Source organism: Oncorhynchus mykiss, chromosome 10 (genome assembly GCF_057628025.1).
Source record: "Oncorhynchus mykiss isolate SJ-2025 chromosome 10, ASM5762802v1, whole genome shotgun sequence".
NCBI lineage: Eukaryota > Metazoa > Chordata > Actinopteri > Salmoniformes > Salmonidae > Oncorhynchus > Oncorhynchus mykiss.
In genome coordinates this window covers 43316585-43337399 of record NC_143031.1, presented here as the reverse complement: position 1 = coordinate 43337399, position 20815 = coordinate 43316585, and the positions used below count along the sequence as shown (strand labels likewise).

Genomic DNA, 20815 nt, shown 5'->3' with positions numbered 1-20815 from the left:
CTCTAGCAGGGCAGACATTTGACAAACTGACTTGTTGGAAAGGTGGCATCCCATGCTGGTGCCATGTTGAAAGCCACTGAGCTCTTCAGTATGGGCCATTCTACTGGCAATGTCTACGGAGATTGCATGGCTGTGTGCTCGATTTTATACACCTGTCAGCAACGGGTGTGGCTTAAATAACCAAAACCTCTCATTTTGAAGGGGTGTCCACATACGTTTGTGTATGCAGGCATTAGGAAACCTGCTTCATGTTTGTATTGATGAGTTACCAAATATACTGAATGGATGTTTACCTGAAAGGTTTGATACATACCATGTTATGTGTGTGCCAATTACTATGTGTACCTATAGTTTTACTGTAGTATTTACCCAGAGAAGTAAACTAAATCTCCTCTCTTTTGTCTCACCTCTATCTCTGACATGCATTACATAACCCTTTGCCCTCTCGTATCTAAAACATGTCTGTGTGAGCTTTACTCAGTCAAATGAACCTCCCTAGCTCCCTCCAGTTTAGTCATGTCACTAAGTATTAATCTTCAGTGTTTACTCAAAGCAATAAGGCTTGAGGGGGTGTGGTATATGGCCAATATATCACGGCTAAGGGCTGTCCTAATGCACGACGCAATGTGGAGTGCCTAGACACAGCCCAGAGCTGCGGTATTTTGGCCATATATGACAAACCCCAGAGGTGCCTTATTGCTATTATAAACTGGTCACCAACATAATTAGAACAGTAAAAATAAATGTTTTGTCATACCCGTGGTATATGGTCTGATATACCACGGCTGTCAGCCAATCAGCATTCAGGGCTCGAACCACTCAGTTTCTAACGTCTCTTGTACCATTGCATTGTTGAATACTTGTTTCTGATTGGCTTGAAAGGAATTCTATAGTGTGCATTATTTAAGTGATAATGCCCTCGAAGCCAGTGTTTGGAGGACATATTGGCACGAGTGTTAGGCCCGAGACTAAGTTGAGGGCCGGTAAACCGTGCCAATATATCCTCCAAACACTGGCTTCGAGGGCATTATCACTTTTATACAACGGGTAACCAACATATTCAAATAATGATTGACATATTTTAATGAACTTTATTTTGATTAATTTATTCATACTATTTCATCCTTCCATGAGATATAGTCCTGACATATCTAGGGTTGCTACCCAAGCCGGCTGGTCATTTGTTCTATCGGTTCGGTTGCCATAGACGTGACATAGTCGTTTAGACTTTTTGTTCTGTATCTATGGACAGTTGGACACGACCCAGTCATTCTTCTAAATGTTCTATTGCTATATGTTATTATCCCTTGCTTGCTAGCTAGCAACAGCTAACTTACAGTCACGCCAAACAGTGCAGCCAGAATAACAACAAAGTAGCTGCATTTGCATTTGTTTAAGCTGTTTTCCAGTAACATTTATTTGGATACATTCATAAGAATGAGCTCATGATGCGTGATTTCACCTGGCATAGAAAATGTGCTCTCTCGTCAGGGCACTGTTGTTCAGAGGAGCTAGCCAACAACACAGCTAACACAATCACTTCAAACTGAAGCTGGAAAGACTGCAAGCTAGCTGCATTTAGTTTTATCTGTTCTCTATTGAAATGTCTTTGTATTTGTCCATAAAAATGAAGCTGATTCATGATTTCGACTGGCTGAGAAAAGTTGCCTGTCTTTCTCGACCCGACTCCCGATCCCTACATGTTCATTACTATGGGACAGCAAGAGATCGAATTTCAATATGAAACAATGTTGCAAATGTCAGAGAGTCAGACTGCAAGTTTTATACAAATCTGTTATTGAAAACCGATTGCTAGTCTAAAAGAAATGGGAGATAATGTCTAGATGCTTTTTACAGTGGGGATGAAGTTTATAAATTGTCTGGCTGGGCTGATGAGACAGTGGATTGCGCAGTGAGATGGAACAGAGTAAATAGGCATTTCAATATCATAGCTTTAGCTTGTGGTAATTTGGGGAATAGACACCTGCTGGAATGCTGTTTTAACCAATTAGCGTCCAAGATCAGACCCACCCGTTGTATAATTCCCTATAACGCACAGTATATCAGCATAGTAGAATTCAATGGCTATAGTTAATTCTTTCATGTACTATGTTTGAGCTGCTTTTGAAAGAAAGTCAAATTGAAAACACTATTGGCATTGTTGAATTTGATTTTCATAATAGCAATCTGATGGTTAGCTAAACCAGCAAGTCTGTTTGGTTACCAAGGCATCTCCTGCAGCTATCTAGTAAACTTGCTAGCTACTTCAGTGAATGTTGAACACATTTCTACCTGCAAAGTGAACACATTTCTAAAGGTAAATGCCAGGGCTGCAGGTAGCCTAGTGGTTAGAGCGTTGGGCCTGTAACCGTAAGGTTGCTGGATTGAATCCTGAACTGACAAGGTAAAAAGCTGCCATTCTGCCCCTGAACAAGGCAGTTAACCAACCCACTGTTGCCCGGTAGGCTGTCATTCTAAATAAGATTTTTTTCTTAGCGGTCTTGCATAGTTAAATAAAGGTTAAATAAAAATGTACAAATTATGTTTTTTTTTAAAACAATTTGAGCCATGTTATAAAAGGGATAATCAACTCAGGGCTCTGTGTTCTCTGGAAAAGAATGTGTCATTTGTTAGATGCCACCTTGCTAGCGCATCTTGGAACACACCTTCCACGTTGTTCATTATTTTAGTTGATTATCCCTTACTCGTAAAGGCCTGTTTGTTGAGTATATCCCATTCTTACTCAAAACTATTGAAAGGCTGTGATAGGATAACAGTGAAAATGGACCGAGCTAGACGGACACTGTAGCAATGTTCCATAATCAAACTGCAAGACAATTCATTTGCAACTATCCAACACTATTTTAAAACATACTTTGTTACATTATTAGTAATGTAACATTAGTTTTGTTCCATTATTTCAAAAGAAACAACACAAATAGAATATAAAGTGACAGAAATAATTGACAGTTGTAGAATTATAGCATTCATCGCATAGCCGTGCATTAGTTATGACTAGTCTACAACACCAGTTGCTAGATGGGATTTTACAGCAAATGGACAACTACAAAACGTAATTTAGATGCAAAATATTCAACCTAAAACAATAAATACACAACATTGACCCTAGAACAATAAATAAAGTGACAAATGATAAAACAAGAAGAATGCACTTTAAGGTAATAGCGTAAACACATTTTCTTTACCCTTATCTACAAAAGTGTTTTCTTCCAATTCTGTCAAAAAATGTCGTAAGCCTATCAGACTGTTCTCAAAAGTGCTACTCAGCCTCCATCTTCATTCAAGCAACTATCTCTAACATTGAGATGAACTGAGCTCCTCAACTACAAACAAGATCATTGAAGAACTGGGATATAGTCTGTTGTGAGACAGAGGATTCTGAGCAGACAGTCTTTGAGGGGTGTTTCTGCAGCAGGGGCTGCAGGATGAGGCTAGGGGTCAGTAGGTGGTATCTATAACGTTGCCTTCCATCTGATGTCTGTAGGCCACTCTTGCCTTGTGGGAAAAGTAGACAACTCCTCCTCCAGCGCTGGCATAGGTTGTCGGGGCAAACTGGGGCTCCGCTTCAATGTATGGAACTAAACAGGAAAAGGAGAGATGAGAGAATTAAAACCCCATTAATATTACATTAATACTGACATTAATCTCTGTTGGGAAGTCACATTCCCATACTGTCCTACTATTGATGATGATGAACTGTCACAGGGTTGTCAGTCCAAAATGACATTCCAAGTCAATTGTAAAATGGCCTTAAAGTCGAACAGACAGCACTAGCACCATGAAATCTTATAAAAATCTATTCATATACACCCCGCGGAAGAATACTTCTTTCAATCTTTACTAACGACATGTCACTGGCTTTGCAGATGACTTAACACTATACACGTCAGCTAGTACCGCAACTGAAATTACTGCAGCACTTAACAAAGAGCTGCAGTTAGTTTTCCGAATGTGTTGCAAGGAATAAGTTAGTCCTAAAAATGTCAAAAAATAAAAGCATTGTAATTGGGACAAATCATTCACTAAACCTTAAATATTGTAATGAATAATGTGGAGCAAGTTGAGTGGACTAACTGCTTGGAGTATTCCTGGATTGTAAACTACTATGGTCAAAAAATATTGATACAACAGTAGCTAAGATGGGGAGAAGTCTGTCCATAATAAAGCGCTGTTCTGCCTTCTTAACACCAATAAAAACAAGGCAGGTGTCACGTTTGTCATAGTGAGGAGACCAAGGCGCAGCGTTGTAAGCGTACATCTTCTTTTAATGGAAGAACGAACACTGAACAAAACAACAGAACGAACCGTGACGCTATATGACTAGTGCAAACAAGCAACTAAACATAGAATAACAACACACAAACTATCCAAGGAATATGGCTACCTAAATATGGTCCCCAATCAGAGACAACGATAAACAGCTGCCTCTGATTGAGAACCAATCTAGGCAACCATAGACATATAAACACCTAGACTAGAAAAACCCTAGACATACAAAAAAAAAACTAGATAATACAAAAACTAAACAAACCACCCTTGTCACAAAACAAAACAAAAGAATAAAGAAAACAAAGATAACTATGGTCAGGGTGTGACAGCAGGTCCTACAGGCCCTAGTTTTGTCACACCTGGACTACTGTTCAGTCAGGTGGTCAGGTGCTACAAAGAGGGACCTTTGGCTCAGAACAGGGCAGCACGGCTGGCCCCTGGTTTTACAAAGAGAGCTAACATTAATAATATGCATGTCAATCTCTTCTGGCTCAAAGAGATTGACTTCATCACTACTTGTATTTGTGAGAGTTAATGACATGTTGAATGCACAAAGCTGTCTGTTCGAACTACTGGCACACAGCTCGGACACCAATGCATCGGACACCCATGCATACCCCACAATACATCCCACCAGAGGTCTCTTCACAGTCCCCAAGTCCAGAACAGACTATGGGAGGCGCACAGTACTACAAAGAGCCATGACTAAATGGAACTTCTATTCCACGTCAAGTAACTCATGCAAGCAGTAAAATCAGATTTAAAAATACATAAAAATACACCTTATGGAACAGTGGGGACTGTGAACAACACAAACATAGGCACAGAGACATGCATACAGACACACATGATAAGATACGCACTATACACACGTGCACACATGGATTTTGTGTTGTAGATATGTGGTAGTAGAGTAAGGGCCTGAGGGCACACACTTAATGTGTTGTGAAATCTGTTGTGAATGTACTGTAAGGTTTATAGAAATGTATAACTGCCTTAATTTTGCTTGACCCCAGGAAGAGTAGCTCAGCTAATGGTGATCCATAATAAATACAAATAAGATGACAAGCGAGCACTTAGATATGGTCATTTTCACAGTTTCATAAATTCATAGAATGTTTGGGAATGGCGTAGAGTAAGGCATTTGTGGAAATTCTATATAAATATAGAGTGGGAAAGCAGCTGTGCATTTGGACTATTAATAGACACTGCACTAAATAAAACTAAATAAAGACATCTGTCTCGTCCAGGACTGGAGTCTACGCAGACCGGTGCACCATAGCCAATAAGAGCTACAGTAGGCCTTTATATGCAAATAAGCCTTTGTGCAAATAAGCCATTTGCCAGAAGGGCCTGCCATCATTCACTTTGAACTGGACTGTGTGTTTACAGGCAGTAGCAACAGCACAATTTAGATCATTTGAAAAGCATTCGCCAAAAGCCATAAAATACATCTGAATGGATTTCTGCAAACCAGTAAATACCATGGGAGGACTCTTACATTTGGGAACTTGACATACCTATTGATCAAACAACCATGAAAAGTAGTCTCCCCTTCAGTTATGCACATCAACAACAACAACAACCTCAACAACTAATGCTAGCCAGAGCAAAATGAGCAAAAATCTAATGAGGGAACATTAGATAAACCCTCAAACTTTTTCAGCTAGTTAGCCGTCAAAATTGCACTGATAAACGATGGGGAATAGTAGCCTGCTCGTCCTTCTGCAGCTTGCCTGCCAATGCACGCACGCATGTTCCAAGACACGTTTTGACAACTGAATGGGAACTTACCTGCCAACCCATTTGATCGATGCCAAATACATTTCATTGACAACTAAGGGTGCCTGTTTCTGCTCTCCGGTTCAGGAATGGTTGAAAATGCATAACATTGATCTAAAATTGACCCTAGAAGTAGTACTGTTGGGAGATCTGGAGAGACCGGGTCAGTCAATAGCTAATATACTAATACTCTTAGTAAAAATATTTATCTTCAATCTGTGGATTCTATTCGATTAGATGGATTGAAATTGTATGTTAAACATCACAGCATAGCTGAAAGATATATGGTGCATAGAATTCCGAAGAGGGTGGCCAGCAGAGATAGGTGGGATGGGCTGAGGGAAGCTGAGGGATGGAATGATGGTCAAAGATGATAGTATAAAAAATAAAGTCAAAATAAAACATAACAAAAAGTAAGTTTGAATGACACTGAGGGGCAATGTTGTTACTGCTAATGCCGGTTTGCCTGAGGCTGATGCTGTACAGGTGTTTGTACACATGCATATACACACACACTCATTCAAATGCACACAGGTGCACATACATGGTCACACACACATGTAAATAGTGCCATACATGCACTTAAACATATTCAGTTGTCCTTGATGTTTTTTGCTTTCTGTTTTCCTTTGTCTTTCTCTTTTGTTCATTTTCTTGGTTACTGAGGGAGGTCTTGGGGGTGTGGAATGGAATATTTTTTCTACTTTATTTGTATCTTATTTTCTCAGGGGAGGGGGGACTGTGTGTGTGTGTGTGTGGGGGGGGGGGGGGGGTTTAAAGGGCAGCTCTTGGGGTACTGTGGGTTTAAAGGGCAGCTCTTGGGATACTGTGGGGGGGATCTTGGATGGCTGGTGGCCTGGCGGTTAGGAGCTTGGGCCGGTGGCTGATGGATCAAAAAAATGTAAACCCATTTGATTTACAAATAAAATCACTCAGTGTTTCAGAGTGCACTCTGGGTCGTTCGTAAACGCAGAGTGCTGTCAGATTGTCTGTTGGTAAATTCAAAGTGGCTAAAATTGGCTAACCTGCTAACTACTTCCAGACACAAATGAGAGAACACCTCGCTCTGACCATTTTACTTGCCCTAGCAGAGCTGGTAAGGCTGTTTACATGTTATCTAGAGCGTAGTGACTAACGTTAACTGTGCTGATAGCAATAATTGAATTACTTTCTTTGCCAACGTTTACTGACACCGGTCATATTCAGCCAGTGTTAAGTGTTCGTCAATTCATCAGTTATTCTGCGCTCTGGCATACACAGACAAGGAGAGTGCTCTGAAATTGGACTAGATAGCCATAACAGTCGTTCAAGTTAAGCATAACTAGCTAGCAAAGCGATTCACATTTCTTGCTAGGTTACCAAATGACACCAGCATCTCTAGCTGTAGCCACTGAAAAAGTCTATAAATGAAAAAAGTCGGTCACTCACCACTCCTCCAATGACATGACATCCTCCCAGCAACGTTTTACCTTACTTGTCCAGTTATCCCAAAAGTTAAAGAAACTCATTTTAAAATGTTTTCTTCTATCTACCCTGTTAATGATTTCTTGCACAAAAGATTCAATTTTGACAAAATGCCTTGTGGTTTTTGTTCCCCTGATTCTGATTCAGAATCTATAGAGAATGTATTTTTTTTCATGCCACCATTCTAGTGAACTATGGACTGAAATTCATGGATGGTTGTGTATAAAAGCTCCAGAATTACCTATGTTACATTATGCTTATCCTTGTAATTGCGATCATAACTATTTTATTAACATTATTACTCTCTTGGTCAAATTTTATATTCACAAATGTAAATGAGGTGGAAAAATTCCTTATTTTGTCGTTTTTTTTCATTGAACTGTTACAATTTTTGAAATCCCTCAAACTTGTGAAAGTCATATAATTAGTTAAATAAAGACGTGTGTGCAATCTAAGTGTCACATGATCTGTCACATGATCTCAGTACCTGTTCTCAACACCTGTTCTGAAAGGCCCCAGAGTCTGCAACACCACCAAGCAAGGGGCACCATCAAGCAAGCGGCACCATGAAGACCAAGGATTTCTCCAAACAGGTCAGGATCAAAGTTGTGGAGAAGTACAGATCACGGTTGGGTTCTAAAAAAAAATATCTGAAACTTTGAACATCCCACGGAGCACCATTAAATCCATGATTAAAAAATGGAAAGAATATGGCACCACAACAAACCTGCCAAGAGTGGGCCGTCCACCAAAATTCACAGACCAGGCATGGAGGGCATTAATCAGAGAAGCAACAAAGAGACCAAAGATAACCCTGAAGGAGCTGCAAAGCTCCACAACGGAGATTGGAGTACTTGTCAATAGGACCTTAAGCCGTACACTCTACAGAGCAGGGCTTTTCGGAAGACTCCCCAAACATATGGAAGAAGGTACTCTGGTCAGATGAGACTAAAATGTTGCTTTTTGGCCATCAAGGAAAGAGCAAACCCAACACCTCACATCACCCCGAGAACACCATCCCCACAATGAAGCATGGTGGTGGCAGCATCATGCTGTGGGGATGTTTTCCATTGGCAGGGACTGGGAAACTGGTCAGAATTGAAAGAATGATGGATGGCTCTAAATACAGGGAAATTCGTGAGGGAAACCTGTTTCAGTCTTTCAGAGATTTGAGACTTGGACCTCAATCCAATGAAGAATCTGTGGTATGACTTAAAGATTGCTGAATACCAGCGGAACCCATCCAACTTGAAGGAGCTGGAGCAGTTTTGCCTTGAAGAATGGGCAAACATCCCAGTGGCTAGATGTGCCAAGCTTATAGAGACATACCCCAAGATACTTACAGGTCTAATTGCTGCAAAAGGTGGATCAACAAAATATAGACTTTGGAGGGTGAATAGTTATGCACGCTCAAGTTCAGTTTTTTTGTCTTATTTCTTGTTTGTTTCACCCAAAAATATTTTGCATCTTCAAAGTGGTAGGCATGTTGTGTAAATCAAATTATACAAATCCCCCCCAAAATGTATTTTAATTCCAGGTTGTAAGGCAACAAAATAGGAAAAATGCCAAGGGGGATGAATACATTTGCAAGCCACTGTAGGCATCACACTCCTGCAAAAACTGTAGTTGGTGTTGTTACCTGCTTTAGGGGGGCAGTGTCTGCCCTTGCCTCTGTCTTTACACCTCCTGTACCAGGGAAAACACTGGAGAACCTTCACACCCATGGGCGCAGCAGCTCGAGGAGCCAGTCTGAAAAGAGAGAACAAGGATTTTGTTATTTAAAAGAAGCATTAGCACTGGGCACTCTATACCTTTCAAAACCTGAAAACTGAGAAAACTTCAACAACCATATTGCAAATGAATTATGAGCCTTTTTCAGGGAATTTAAGAGCTACTCATCCCTCTATATGAATTGCACCAGCAAAATTGGGTTGTTATACATTTCTAAAACTGACACACTCCAAACTTTCCCTAAATGTGTCATTCTGGTTTGGTTTTAGGACTATCATAATAAAATATATTGATAGTTTTTATGTTTAAGAGAGAGAGAGAGAAAGAGAGAGAGAGTGATAGCTTTATGGTATTTTCTTAATATTTTGGACCCTGGAGGCTGTGAACCATTTAAATTATTACTTCCAGCTATGACAGAAGATCGAATAGATTAAAAACAGACAATTCATCAAAGGGAGCTTTTAAATGAAATAACCCACGAGGCACATACCTCAGTTCAACATCTAGTTTAGATTCACATGTGGTTGAGTTATCAAGTAATGTAAGAAAAAAAGAAATCACAATGTTGTCGGGAAGTAGTTTGGGGGTAGATAGCTATATCGGGCTAATATAGGACTATTAAAGGCCCAGTGCACTACTTTTGTGAATTAGTATTTTTTTTAACCCCCCAAAAATGTTTATTTAAGAGGCTCCTCTGTCCTCCACTCGTTACCTGTATTAATGGCACCTGTTTGAACTTGTTATCAGTATAAAAGACACCTGCCCACAACCTCAAACAGTCACACTCCAAACTCCACTATGGCCAAGACCAAAGAGCTGTCAAAGGACACCAGAGACAAAATTGTAGACCTACACCAGGCTGGGAAGACTGAATCTGCAATAGGTAAGCAGCTTGATTTGAAGAAATCAACTGTGGGAGCAATTATTAGGAAATGGAAGACATACAAGACCACTGATAATCTCCCTCGATCTGGGGCTCCACGCAAGATCTCACCCCGTGGGGTCAAAATGATCACAAGAACGGTGAGCAAAAATCCCAGAACCACACGGGGGGACCTAGTGAATGACCTGCAGAGAGCTGGGACCAAAGTAACAAAGCCTGCCATCAGTAACACACTACGCCGCCAGGGAATCAAATCCTGCAGTGCCAGACGTGTCCCCCTGCTTAAGCCAGTACCTGTCCAGGCCCGTCTGAAGTTTGCTAGAGAGCATTTGGATGATCCAGAAGAAGATTGGGAAAATGTCATATGGTCAGATGAAACCAAAATATAACTTTTTGGTAAAAACTCAACTTGTCGTGTTTGGAGGACAAAGAATGCTGAGTTGCATCCAAAGAACACCATACCTACGGTGAAGCATGGGGGTGGAAACATCATGCTTTGGGGCTGTTTTTCTGCAAAGGGACCAGGACGGCTGATCCGTGTAAAGGAAATAATGAATGGGGCCATGTATCGTGAGATTTTGAGTGAAAACCTCCTTCCATCAGCAAGGGCAGTGAAGATGATACGTGGCTGGGTCTTTCAGCATGACAATGATCCCAAACACACCGCCCGGGCAACGAAGGAGTGGCTTTGTAAGAAGCATTTCAAGGTCCTGGAGTGGCCTAGCCAGTCTCCAGATCTCAACCCCATAGAAAATATTTGGAGGGAGTTGAAAGTCTGTGTTGCCCAGCAACAGCCCCAAAACATCACTGCTCTAGAGGAGATCTGCATGGAAAATTGTGCCAAAATACCAGCAACAGTGTGTGAAAACCTTGTGAAAACTTACAGAAAACGTTTGACCTCTGTCATTGCCAACAAAGGGTATATAACAAAGTATTAGATAAACTTTTGTTATTGACCAAATACTTATTTTCCACCATAATTTGCTAATAAATTCATAAAAAATCCTACAATGTGATTTTCTGGATTTTTTCTCTCATTTTGTCTGTCATAGTTGAAGTGTACCTATGGTGAAAATTACTGGCCTCTCTCATCTTTTTAAGTGGGAGAACTTGCACAATTGGTGGCTGACTAAATACTTTTTTGCCCCACTATACAAAAGTATACGACTAAGCCGTGGAGTGGTAGGCTACACAAGCTCACTGAACGGGACCGTCGAGTGCTGTAGCTCATAAAAATCATCTGTCTTCAGTTGCAACACTCACTACCGAGTTCCAAACTGCCTTTGGAAGCAACATCAGCACAAGAACTGTTCATCGGGAGCTTCATGAAATGGGTTTCCATGGCCGAGCAGCCGCATAGAAGATCACCATGCCAATGCCAAGCGTCGGCTGGAGTGGTGTAAAGCTCAACGTTATTGGACTCTGGAGCAGTGGAAACTCGTTCTCTGGAGTGATGAATCCCGCTTCACCATTTGGAAGTCCAACAGACGAATCTGGGTCTGGTGGATGCCAGGAGAACACTACCTGCCCCAATGCATAGAGCCAACTTTAAAGTTTGATGGAGGAGGAATAATGGTCAGGGGCTGTTTTTCATGGTTTGGGCTAGGCCTCTTAGTTCCAGTAAAGGGAAATCTTAACACTACAGCATACAAGGATATTCTAGACGATTCTGTGCTTCCAACTTTGTGGCAACAGTTTGGGGAAGACCCTTTTCTATTTCAGGATAACAATGCCCCTGTGCACAAAGCAAGGTCCACACAGAATTGGTTTGTCGAGATCGGTGTGGAAGAACTTGACTGACCTGCACAGAGCCCTGACCTCAACCATATTGAACACCTTTGGGATTAATTGGAATGCCGACTGTGAGCAAGGCCTAATCGCCCAACATCAGTGCCCAACCCCACTAACGCTCTTGTGGCTGAATGGAATCAAGTCCCTGCAGCAATGTTCCAACATTTAGTGGAAAGCCTTCCCAGAGTGGAGGCTGTCGTAGCAGTAAAGGGGGCACCAACTCCATATTAATGCCCATGATTTTGGTGTTTGAGCAGATGTCCACATACTTTTAGTCATGTAGTGTACAGTGGCTTGCAAAAGTATTCCCTCCCCTTGGCATTTTTCCTATTTTGTTGCCTTACACGCTGGAATGAAAATAGATTTTGGTGGTTTGTATAATTACACAACATGCCTACCACTTTGAAGATGCAAAATATTTTTTCTTGTGAAACAAACAAGAAATAAAACAAAAAAACGGAAAACTTGTACGTGCATAACTATTCACCCCCCCAAAGGGTACCGCTGGTGTACAACAATCTTTAAGTCATACCACAGATTCTCAAATGATTTGAGGTCTGGGCTTTAACTAGGCCATTCCAAGACATTTAAATGTTCCCCTTAACCCACTAAAGTGTTGCTTTAGCAGTATACTTAGGGTTAGGGTCATTGTCCTGCTGGAAGGTGAACATTCGTCCCAGTCTCAAATCTCTGGAAGACTGAAACAGGTTTCCCTCATGAATTTCCCTGTATTTAGCGCCATCCATCATTCTTTCAATTCTGACCAGTTTCCCAGTCCCTGCCAATGAAAACATCCCCACAGCATGGTGCTGCCACCACCATGCTTCATTGTGGGGATGGCATTCTCGGGGTGATGAAAGGTGTTGGGTTTGCGCTTTCCTTGATGGCTAAAAAGCTCAATTTCACCAGATCTTATTTAGGGGCTTCATAGTAAAGGGGGTGGATACATATGCATGCACCACTTTTCCGTTTAAAAAAAAAAAAGTACTTTTTTTCATTTCACTTCACCAATTTGGACTATTTTGTGTATGTCCGTTACATGAAATAAAAATCCATTTAAATAACAGGCTGTAATGCAACAAAGTAGGAAAAATGCAAAGGGCAATGAATACTTTTGCAAGGCACTGTACATATCATATCACTCATATTATCTTAGGACCGTGGTTACGAAAGTAACCTTAAATTATGGCGAGCAGCAAATCCCAGGAGGCTTAGCGTGTTTCTTCAGGGAATTGTGAGAACAAGGGAAAACACTGCCAACAAGATTATCTAATCTCAGATCTCTCTCCTTTACAGTACAGGACAAGGCAACCTCAACATGGTGATCCCCACATGCCCAACTAAGCTGTTATTGCTTGTGTGTGTTTTCCTAGGTCTATTTCGGTTTGTGCCCACAATTCTGAAATAATGTGAGGTTCCATATCAATGATTTCACATAGTCCTACCTGATACAAGTATAGACATTTAGGGGGTGCAGACTTAACCTCTGTGCAGGGACAAAACACTGTAGGCTACTCTTTTGTGAGGCAGGCCTGCAGGAATAACCCCAATGGTGGATAAGAACTGCACAACAGATGCACTACAAAGGCTGGGTCCTGCTGCCACCAGTGTAGCAAATAAGTGGAGAGATCAGCAACCCTAAGGTTACAGGGCAAGTGCAATTACTTTGCTTACTGTATAAAGGTGCTGTCCAGAGGGTTCTACACTTGTGCGCATGCCAGACTTGTTGCTGTCAACCGGTAAGCTACAGTAGGCTATTGATACACTGCGTTCTCTGAAAAGACAGTTACATAAACCGGCAGTAGCATAATCTGTTGTTGCCATTGAAACTAGAGCAATTTACGCAGAGAAAGGCAGACAGATCTCTCAGTATCCCATAACGGAAATTAATGACTGCATTTTTATTTCTCTAAATTCTGATCTTAAAATGAGAGATTTTGTGTGTTGTTATGCACAAAATAGCTCATGTATAAAGTAGGCCTGGGCTATATGCAAATTAAGAAATCATGTCGGAGCAATAATTCTGAATTTCAATAGCCTTTCAAATATTTTAGAGGCCCAATGCAGTCAAAATGATGTTTTCTTGTGTTTTGTATCATATTGTACAGTAGCTGATGAAACTAACACTGTAAAACACATTTGATCATTGTTTGATTTCCTGATAGTTGCTGGTTGAAAATGCAATCTACACAGGACCTTCTATTCAGCAGGTTTGCATGGGCAGGAGTTTTGTACGTTTGTTAATAGACCAATAACAAAAAGTGTTCCAAACCTCTCTGACAATGGCTAGTTTTCAGTTTTCTTGCTTGAGAAATAATTTTTTGCTTTAAAAAAGCATTTTCTTGTCAATTTTAATGGAAAACTATTAGACTACACTAAGATATTTAATTGGTACCCAGAAATTATATTTATATAATGGCTGCATTGGGCCATTAAGAGTTTTGTCCTCTTACTCCCTCTCCTTCCCAATTACTCAAATTTAAAAAATCACAATAGTCAAATGTAGCCATACCCTACAACCAATCAATAACTGTATGAAGGTTACATCAACCGAATACGAAATGTGAAAACAAAACATTGAAATATCCCCGTATGTCATGGTGCTATTGAATAGCCAAAAGAATAGAATAGTCTATAACTCACCTGTAAATAAAATATAAAAATGGTATGAACTTGTTTTGTGAGTAGGTTTAGTTGGAGTTCTCTAAAAAATGGTATCATTTGCTTTTTGATGTCTGATCTTCTGGTTTGATGTCACGAGGCAGTCAGAGCTCATTCCTCTGACCACTGATGCTGTAAATGCAACCTGTCTTGTCCCTGGTAGAGCGTCTATCATTCTCTCATTGATACAACAAGGGCATGGAAATTTTCCACTGTCGACTCTGCGTCTTTAAATAGCTAATCCCTCAGCGCGTGGCCACAAAACAAAACATGCTTCCCCTGACGCTGTCCCCGCACTTACAGTGTATGTGTGTGTTGGCAATTTAGTATGGGCAGTAAATAGATTTCAAGTGAAGTGTATCCTTGTAAAAAAAATGTAAAAAACAAGGACATGAATGGTGATCTAATTGGTAAGGGATGCAATGTTAGTCAAGATGGTGTGTTTACCTACACTAATATGTAAAACACTTTATTCTGCATATTATACCTCCACATAGTAAGATACAATTTTTATTTTATTTTTTTAAAGGTCAACATATGCTGTTATTATCTTGTCCATCATCAACACAAGGACACCAGTGCTTTCAACCAACACAAAAGTCTACCATAACGTTGATCATGTCTGAAAGGTGTCCTTACCTGCCTGTTTCTGAATAACCTATTTTGAATGACAGGCAGAACAACACTGACCTTTGGTGACCCTGAGCAATGAACTTTCCAACAGCTGACATACAGCACAACAGCTGACATACAGCACAACAGCTGACATACAGCACAACAGCTGACATACAGCACAACAGCTGACATACAGCACAACAGCTGACATACAGCACCACAGCTGACATACAGCACAACAGCTGACATACAGCACAACAGCTGACATACAGCACCACAGCTGACATACAGCACAACAGCTGACATACAGCACAACAGCTGACATACAGCACCACAGCTGACATACAGCACAACAGCTGGCAGGGAGAAAATAGGTTATTTTGTAGTTGTTTATATGAAATTGGCATAGCTTTAATACTCTTTTTTGGGGGGATTATCTATTTAATACCATTCTATTGCTATAATGGGCAATTAGAAAGCCTGTAATATACTCAAAGTATTTTTTTCCAGGTATTCTCAATTACGTTACAACAGCTATTCACAGGCCATGATTATATAAACATGACAGAAGTTGATTGCTTTAGCTTACTTAAAATAAAATAAAAACATTTGGCAAGTTACTCATGTATGTATTACTGCATGACAACTGTTTTTGTTATCCACAAAATATGAGTATAGGTTGTCAACAGTTTTCTATGAATGTCCTCATTCTATTCAAGCCCAACAAGGGAATCCAAGCAAACCCTTCCTGAGTGAAGTGATGTCATGAAGTTACTGAGTGAAGTGATGTCATGAAGTTACTGAGTGAAGTGATGTCATAAAAAGCTTTTTGATTGATTCTGTACACCATTTATAGGATGTATTTGTGACTATAACTCCATTCAAACTTGGATTAAAGAGTCAATATTTGACAGCTGCCAAATGGCATCAGAGAGATGGTAGCCTTGGTATCCCACAGGATTGTCATGGTAGAGGACATCTTGTGATCCACTAGAGGGAGGTGTTGCCATTTCATGCCAGACAGTCCACAACAGAACCTGATTCCCTTTTCTTTATTTCTTTAACACAAAGCAACTTTTTCGATATGATGGAATATTTTATTCTAAACAAGCATAATGTAATAAAAGTACAGCATTATTGAATATTTAAAAAAACAAACGCAATAATGTGACATTGAATTACAGCGTAGTTACAGGGATATTTGATAGTACTTCATGTAGCATAGTTGTGTGTTTTTACAGCTTCACCTTTGCTCTTTACTTATAAAAGAACCAGTGTATTGTAAGATCCACCCCCACACCACCCTCAGACCTACAGACATATGAAAGATGTCCATAATCTCCACACCTCATGCTCTGTTTTCTTTCTCCATTCCTTCACATTCTCCCCCTCCCTGCTCAAAGTACAAGTTGCCCCTATCCACAGATCTAGGATCAAATTACTTGACCCCCAATCCTAACCTTCACCATAAGGAGGAAGAAAATGTTATCTGACCCTGCATCGGTGGTTGGGTCAACATCTACTCTACTCACACCCACACACTGCCTTTGCCCTCCCCCTCTGAGGCCCCATGCTGGCCGCAGCAGTCCCCTCCACGGTGGCGCGAGGCAGGCAGGTTCTTGTATACGGCCCTGCTATAGGGGATGAAACAGAGGCCCAGTTGGAGGTGGCGGGCCAGGCGGCAGTAGGCAGCCAGAGCCAGGACCAGGAGGGGGGTGACCAGGATGAAGCCCACCACCAGCAGGGCCACACAGCCACCGTCATCCAGCAGGTCTGAACAGTACAGGGACGTGCCATTGGGCTGCACCTGGGGACGACATACACACATATTTAAACCACTCATGTGTCACACTGCAATGTTCAGGTGGTGACTCATGCTCTTCCTTTCCCCGCGTGTCAATGACTCTTTCCTCTCTGTTTCTATCTCTCTGAGACACACAGACTTCCTTCCTGGATGGCAGTCTTACCGTGGAGTGACACAGGAAGCCAAACACGACCATGACCAGCGCTGGGGTCAAGATGGTGCCGAACACGATGCTGGCCAGTGTGCCGTTGACCAGTGCGATGATCAGGTTCTGAGCCGTCACCAGTACTGAGCACGCCCAGCAGTCCAGAGAGCCTCTCAGCTCCAGAGGGGCGTCTGTACCCCCTGATGCGCTGCCCGCCACTGAGTACGGGGGTGGCACCACCACTCCTGACCCCCCCGTGGGTGACCTTGGGACAGAGGTCACAGAGCCTGTGTGCTGGAGGTGGGATGGCAGTGATGACAGAGGTTCCCCATTATTAATGTGATTCAGCTGGGTGATGCCCTTCTCCAGGGTCCCGTTTCTCGACAGACTCATCCTCCCTGGGCCTTCAGAAAACAAAATGATTAGGGTTGTTTAATTAAGTAATTAATTAATTTATGTGCATATCATACAGTACAATGGTATAACCATTATTACTAGTGGCAGTGCAGTTGGTTATGGGTTAAGTGGTATTGGGCGGGCCTATTACTTCTATTCTGTTAGGGTGCCTTAGTAGTTGCCGTTACATAGACTGGGAGCCTGATATTGAATCCCCTTTACAGAAAGGAATCTGTTTGGCATGCCCATGTTTTTACATAACAGAGTGAAAAAAGCCTCTGAATGTTGCTCCATTAAAGTGAGAGTAGCAAAGTTTCCTAAAGTACAGTGGTGAGAGCTGCGGAAAGAAAACACAGATAACTACGCAACTCGGGGAAGTAGGAAATAGACTTCCCTTGGCCCCACCCCCAGTCTCCTGGATGACTACAGTCTCAGAACAATGAGCCAGGAACGAGCCCCCCCCCCCCCCCCCCCCCCCCCCATACACCCCTTCTGAGAAACCCTCTACCGCTAATTTTAACAGTCAACAACCTTTAGTTAAGTTGGATTTGAAATGAAAACGGATCATTATGATGGACTTTAAAATATATATATTTCACCCAACTTTCCAGTTGTCTTTAGAAGTGGGGTGGTACCTCAGCCATGTGTAATGGTCACAAATCTAATACTAGACTGTTGGTATTGAGATGAAGGTAGCATGTATGACCAGCATGTATGACCTCTGAGAACATCATGGTAAAAAGGATCATGGATTTAAATAGTTAATTCTCCATTCAGTCTCCATATGAACCTAGCAATGAACGGGTGGATTCAAACCCTTCAATTGAAGTTATTCAACTGTCCTGTAATACAATGCCAAATGCTAATTGTCTCGTCACTAGCAGCATAAACACTACACGCTGCAAGAGACTTGACCATGATCTATGTTAGGATGTTTAGTTTTAGTTTCCATGTCCCTCCTTCATCCCTGGACACCCATAACGACCACAGTGAGATGTGTTTACTCACTGTGTGATTGGTGGAGTCGTTCTGAGGATCTGTCTCTCTCTCCTCTCACAGTCGCGGTGAGACGATGAGAATGTACTCTGTTCTTTAACCTGTCCTCCCACTCTGAGAACGCCCGTGGAGAGAAGAAGAGGTCGCCCTCCAATGCATGAACATCCAGATCCCGAGGTCAGAGGGATGGTATTGATCAGGTGGAGGTTGATAGCCTTTATGTCGAGGGTTCAGACCTTTCTCTGCTGTATCCAGGTCTTCCAGAAGGTAAACTCCCGGTATTCAGCAGATGCTTTGTGTCCTCACAGCCCTCAGTCAGTGTGACTATCGTTCTCTTTTGCTTTGTGCTGAATCCGACGTTCTGAACAGTTAAGGCAAATGTTGCTTTCCTGCTTGGCTCTGGCTCTTCATTTCCTGCCGTGCCGTTTCCTCACTTTTACTCCAGCTTGGTTAGTCACGGAGTCTCCCCTCTGTCTCCTGCCTGTCTCCTCTCTGCTGGGTGCGTGTCTGTGGGCTGCTGTGGTGCTGGTGGGTACAGAGGCAGCTGGGGTGTGTTAGGGGTGGGTGATGGTATTTGGGAAGGGCGGGGGCACACAGGAGGGATTACACTGATAACCCCTGCACCCAGTGGGGAGCGAGGGGGTGGGGAGGGATGGGAAGGCAGTCACTCCAGAGAGGGAGAGTGTTTATTTGGATAGATTAGGAGTCAGGGGTGAGGGACAAACTCTAGCAGTTGCTACAACCACTAACCACTACCTTCTGCTGAAGTCACTACAACCACTACCTTCTGCTGAAGTCATTACAACCACTAACCACTACCTTCTGCTGAAGTCACTACAACCACTACCTTCTGCTGAAGTCACTACAACCACTAACCACTACCTTCTGCTGAAGTCACTACAACCACTAACCACTACCTTCTGCTGAAGTCACTACAACCACTAACCACTACCTTCTGCTGAAGTCACTACAACCACTAACCACTAACTTCTGCATTCAAATATTGAAAATGTGTGGATAATAAAATACTAAACACATGAGAACAAACAGTAGAGTGGAACTTTCTGAAGCAAGTACATTTAAGCATTTAAAACAGGAATGTGTAATTTAGTGAGATGGTGATAAGACGGAATAAACTGTTAACGTTTTGCAATGTGTCTCCATTGCAAGATAATCCGATCCAGTACATCTGTTCTACATTTGCTATACATTATTCAGAACATGGATAGTTTCTCACATAAGATCTGTACATTCCTATCTACTCCTGAGTGAGATATAGATGACGGGGGAGGGAACTCACTGATTGCACAAAGATAAGACGTAGCTTCTAATAGCACTATAGTATACAGACCCCGAGACAGAACACGGAACGGAACACATGAACTATGTAGAAGGTAGGTAGGGACAGCGGCTGCCTGGGCCATACAAGACAGTTGTTTTAATGTTGTGCTGAAGGTCAAGAAGGAAAGGGGACTGGCACTTGCCGTCTTGATGAAAAACAGAACACCAGGTTCAGAGAACGAATAGGAAATGTGGATGGGGTAGAACGGAGTGATGTGGCAGGAGAAGGAGAGGATCACCAGATTGATAAGAGACCAGTGGGAGTTTAGTTCAAAGAGCGAGAATTAGTATTGGATGTTTTTCCCCTTTTTTTTCTTCTTCATCTCAGTCTGGGCAAGTTTGTTTATTTCTTCAGGGGGCAGATAGGAGCTCCCTCTGGAATGAGAGGGAGAGATTGAATAAAGGAGGGGGGCTGAGGAGAAGAAAGAAAGGTGATAATACAGCCTTTTGTGTATGTTGAGAGGTGTAGGGTTGCGGGAGAAAGAGCAAGACCAGTCTTCCTGTCTTAGGAACCAGGATATCCTGCTCTGTCCGTAGGTCTAGGGTGAGTTGTCCCTGCATCCTCTTTAAACTAAAGGTTTCCTATTCCCATGTCCCCAGCAGTGATACATCAAAAAACAATACGCTACTAGCAGTCTATCTCTTTCTTAATAACTGGGAGTAGAACCATTCAAGTCACTCTTATGTCACCACTCATCCAAACACTGACGTGTGTGTGTGTAATGAAGGAGATTCTGGTTGACGTGCTGTATTAAAAGCAGGCAAAGTGCAGGACGTGGATAATGATATGACAGAAGACATGATGGCTAAACGCTGCTAGGCAATGACATCAGCAGGGGAGGAAGAGAGGGTAGATCCTAGGGATGGAATACATCTCCCTCCATAGAGATGTTGCAGCTCAGACACAAATCAGACC

At 41.9% G+C, this 20815-nt stretch overlaps 2 protein-coding genes across 2 annotated transcripts; both read right to left on the bottom strand.

The window, feature by feature from the left end:
- Positions 1-1079: 1079 nt before the first annotated feature.
- Positions 1080-15222, bottom strand: LOC110533942 (uncharacterized protein C17orf114-like). The gene is made up of 4 exons (XM_090188524.1): positions 15208-15222; positions 14585-14613; positions 9176-9285; positions 1080-3599 (listed from the first exon to the last, which is right to left on the bottom strand). The coding sequence occupies exons 1-4, from the start codon at positions 15220-15222 to the stop codon at positions 3460-3462; spliced, it is 294 nt and encodes a 97-aa protein (XP_090044650.1). The 3' UTR covers positions 1080-3459.
- Positions 15223-16253: 1031 nt separating this feature from the next.
- On the bottom strand, positions 16254-20354 carry tmem88a (transmembrane protein 88 a). Its single transcript, XM_021618529.3, has 3 exons — positions 18571-20354; positions 17185-17570; positions 16254-17024 (listed from the first exon to the last, which is right to left on the bottom strand). Exons 2-3 carry the CDS (start codon positions 17557-17559, stop codon positions 16746-16748), a joined length of 654 nt encoding a protein of 217 aa, XP_021474204.1. The 5' UTR covers positions 17560-17570; positions 18571-20354; the 3' UTR covers positions 16254-16745.
- Positions 20355-20815: the final 461 nt, after the last annotated feature.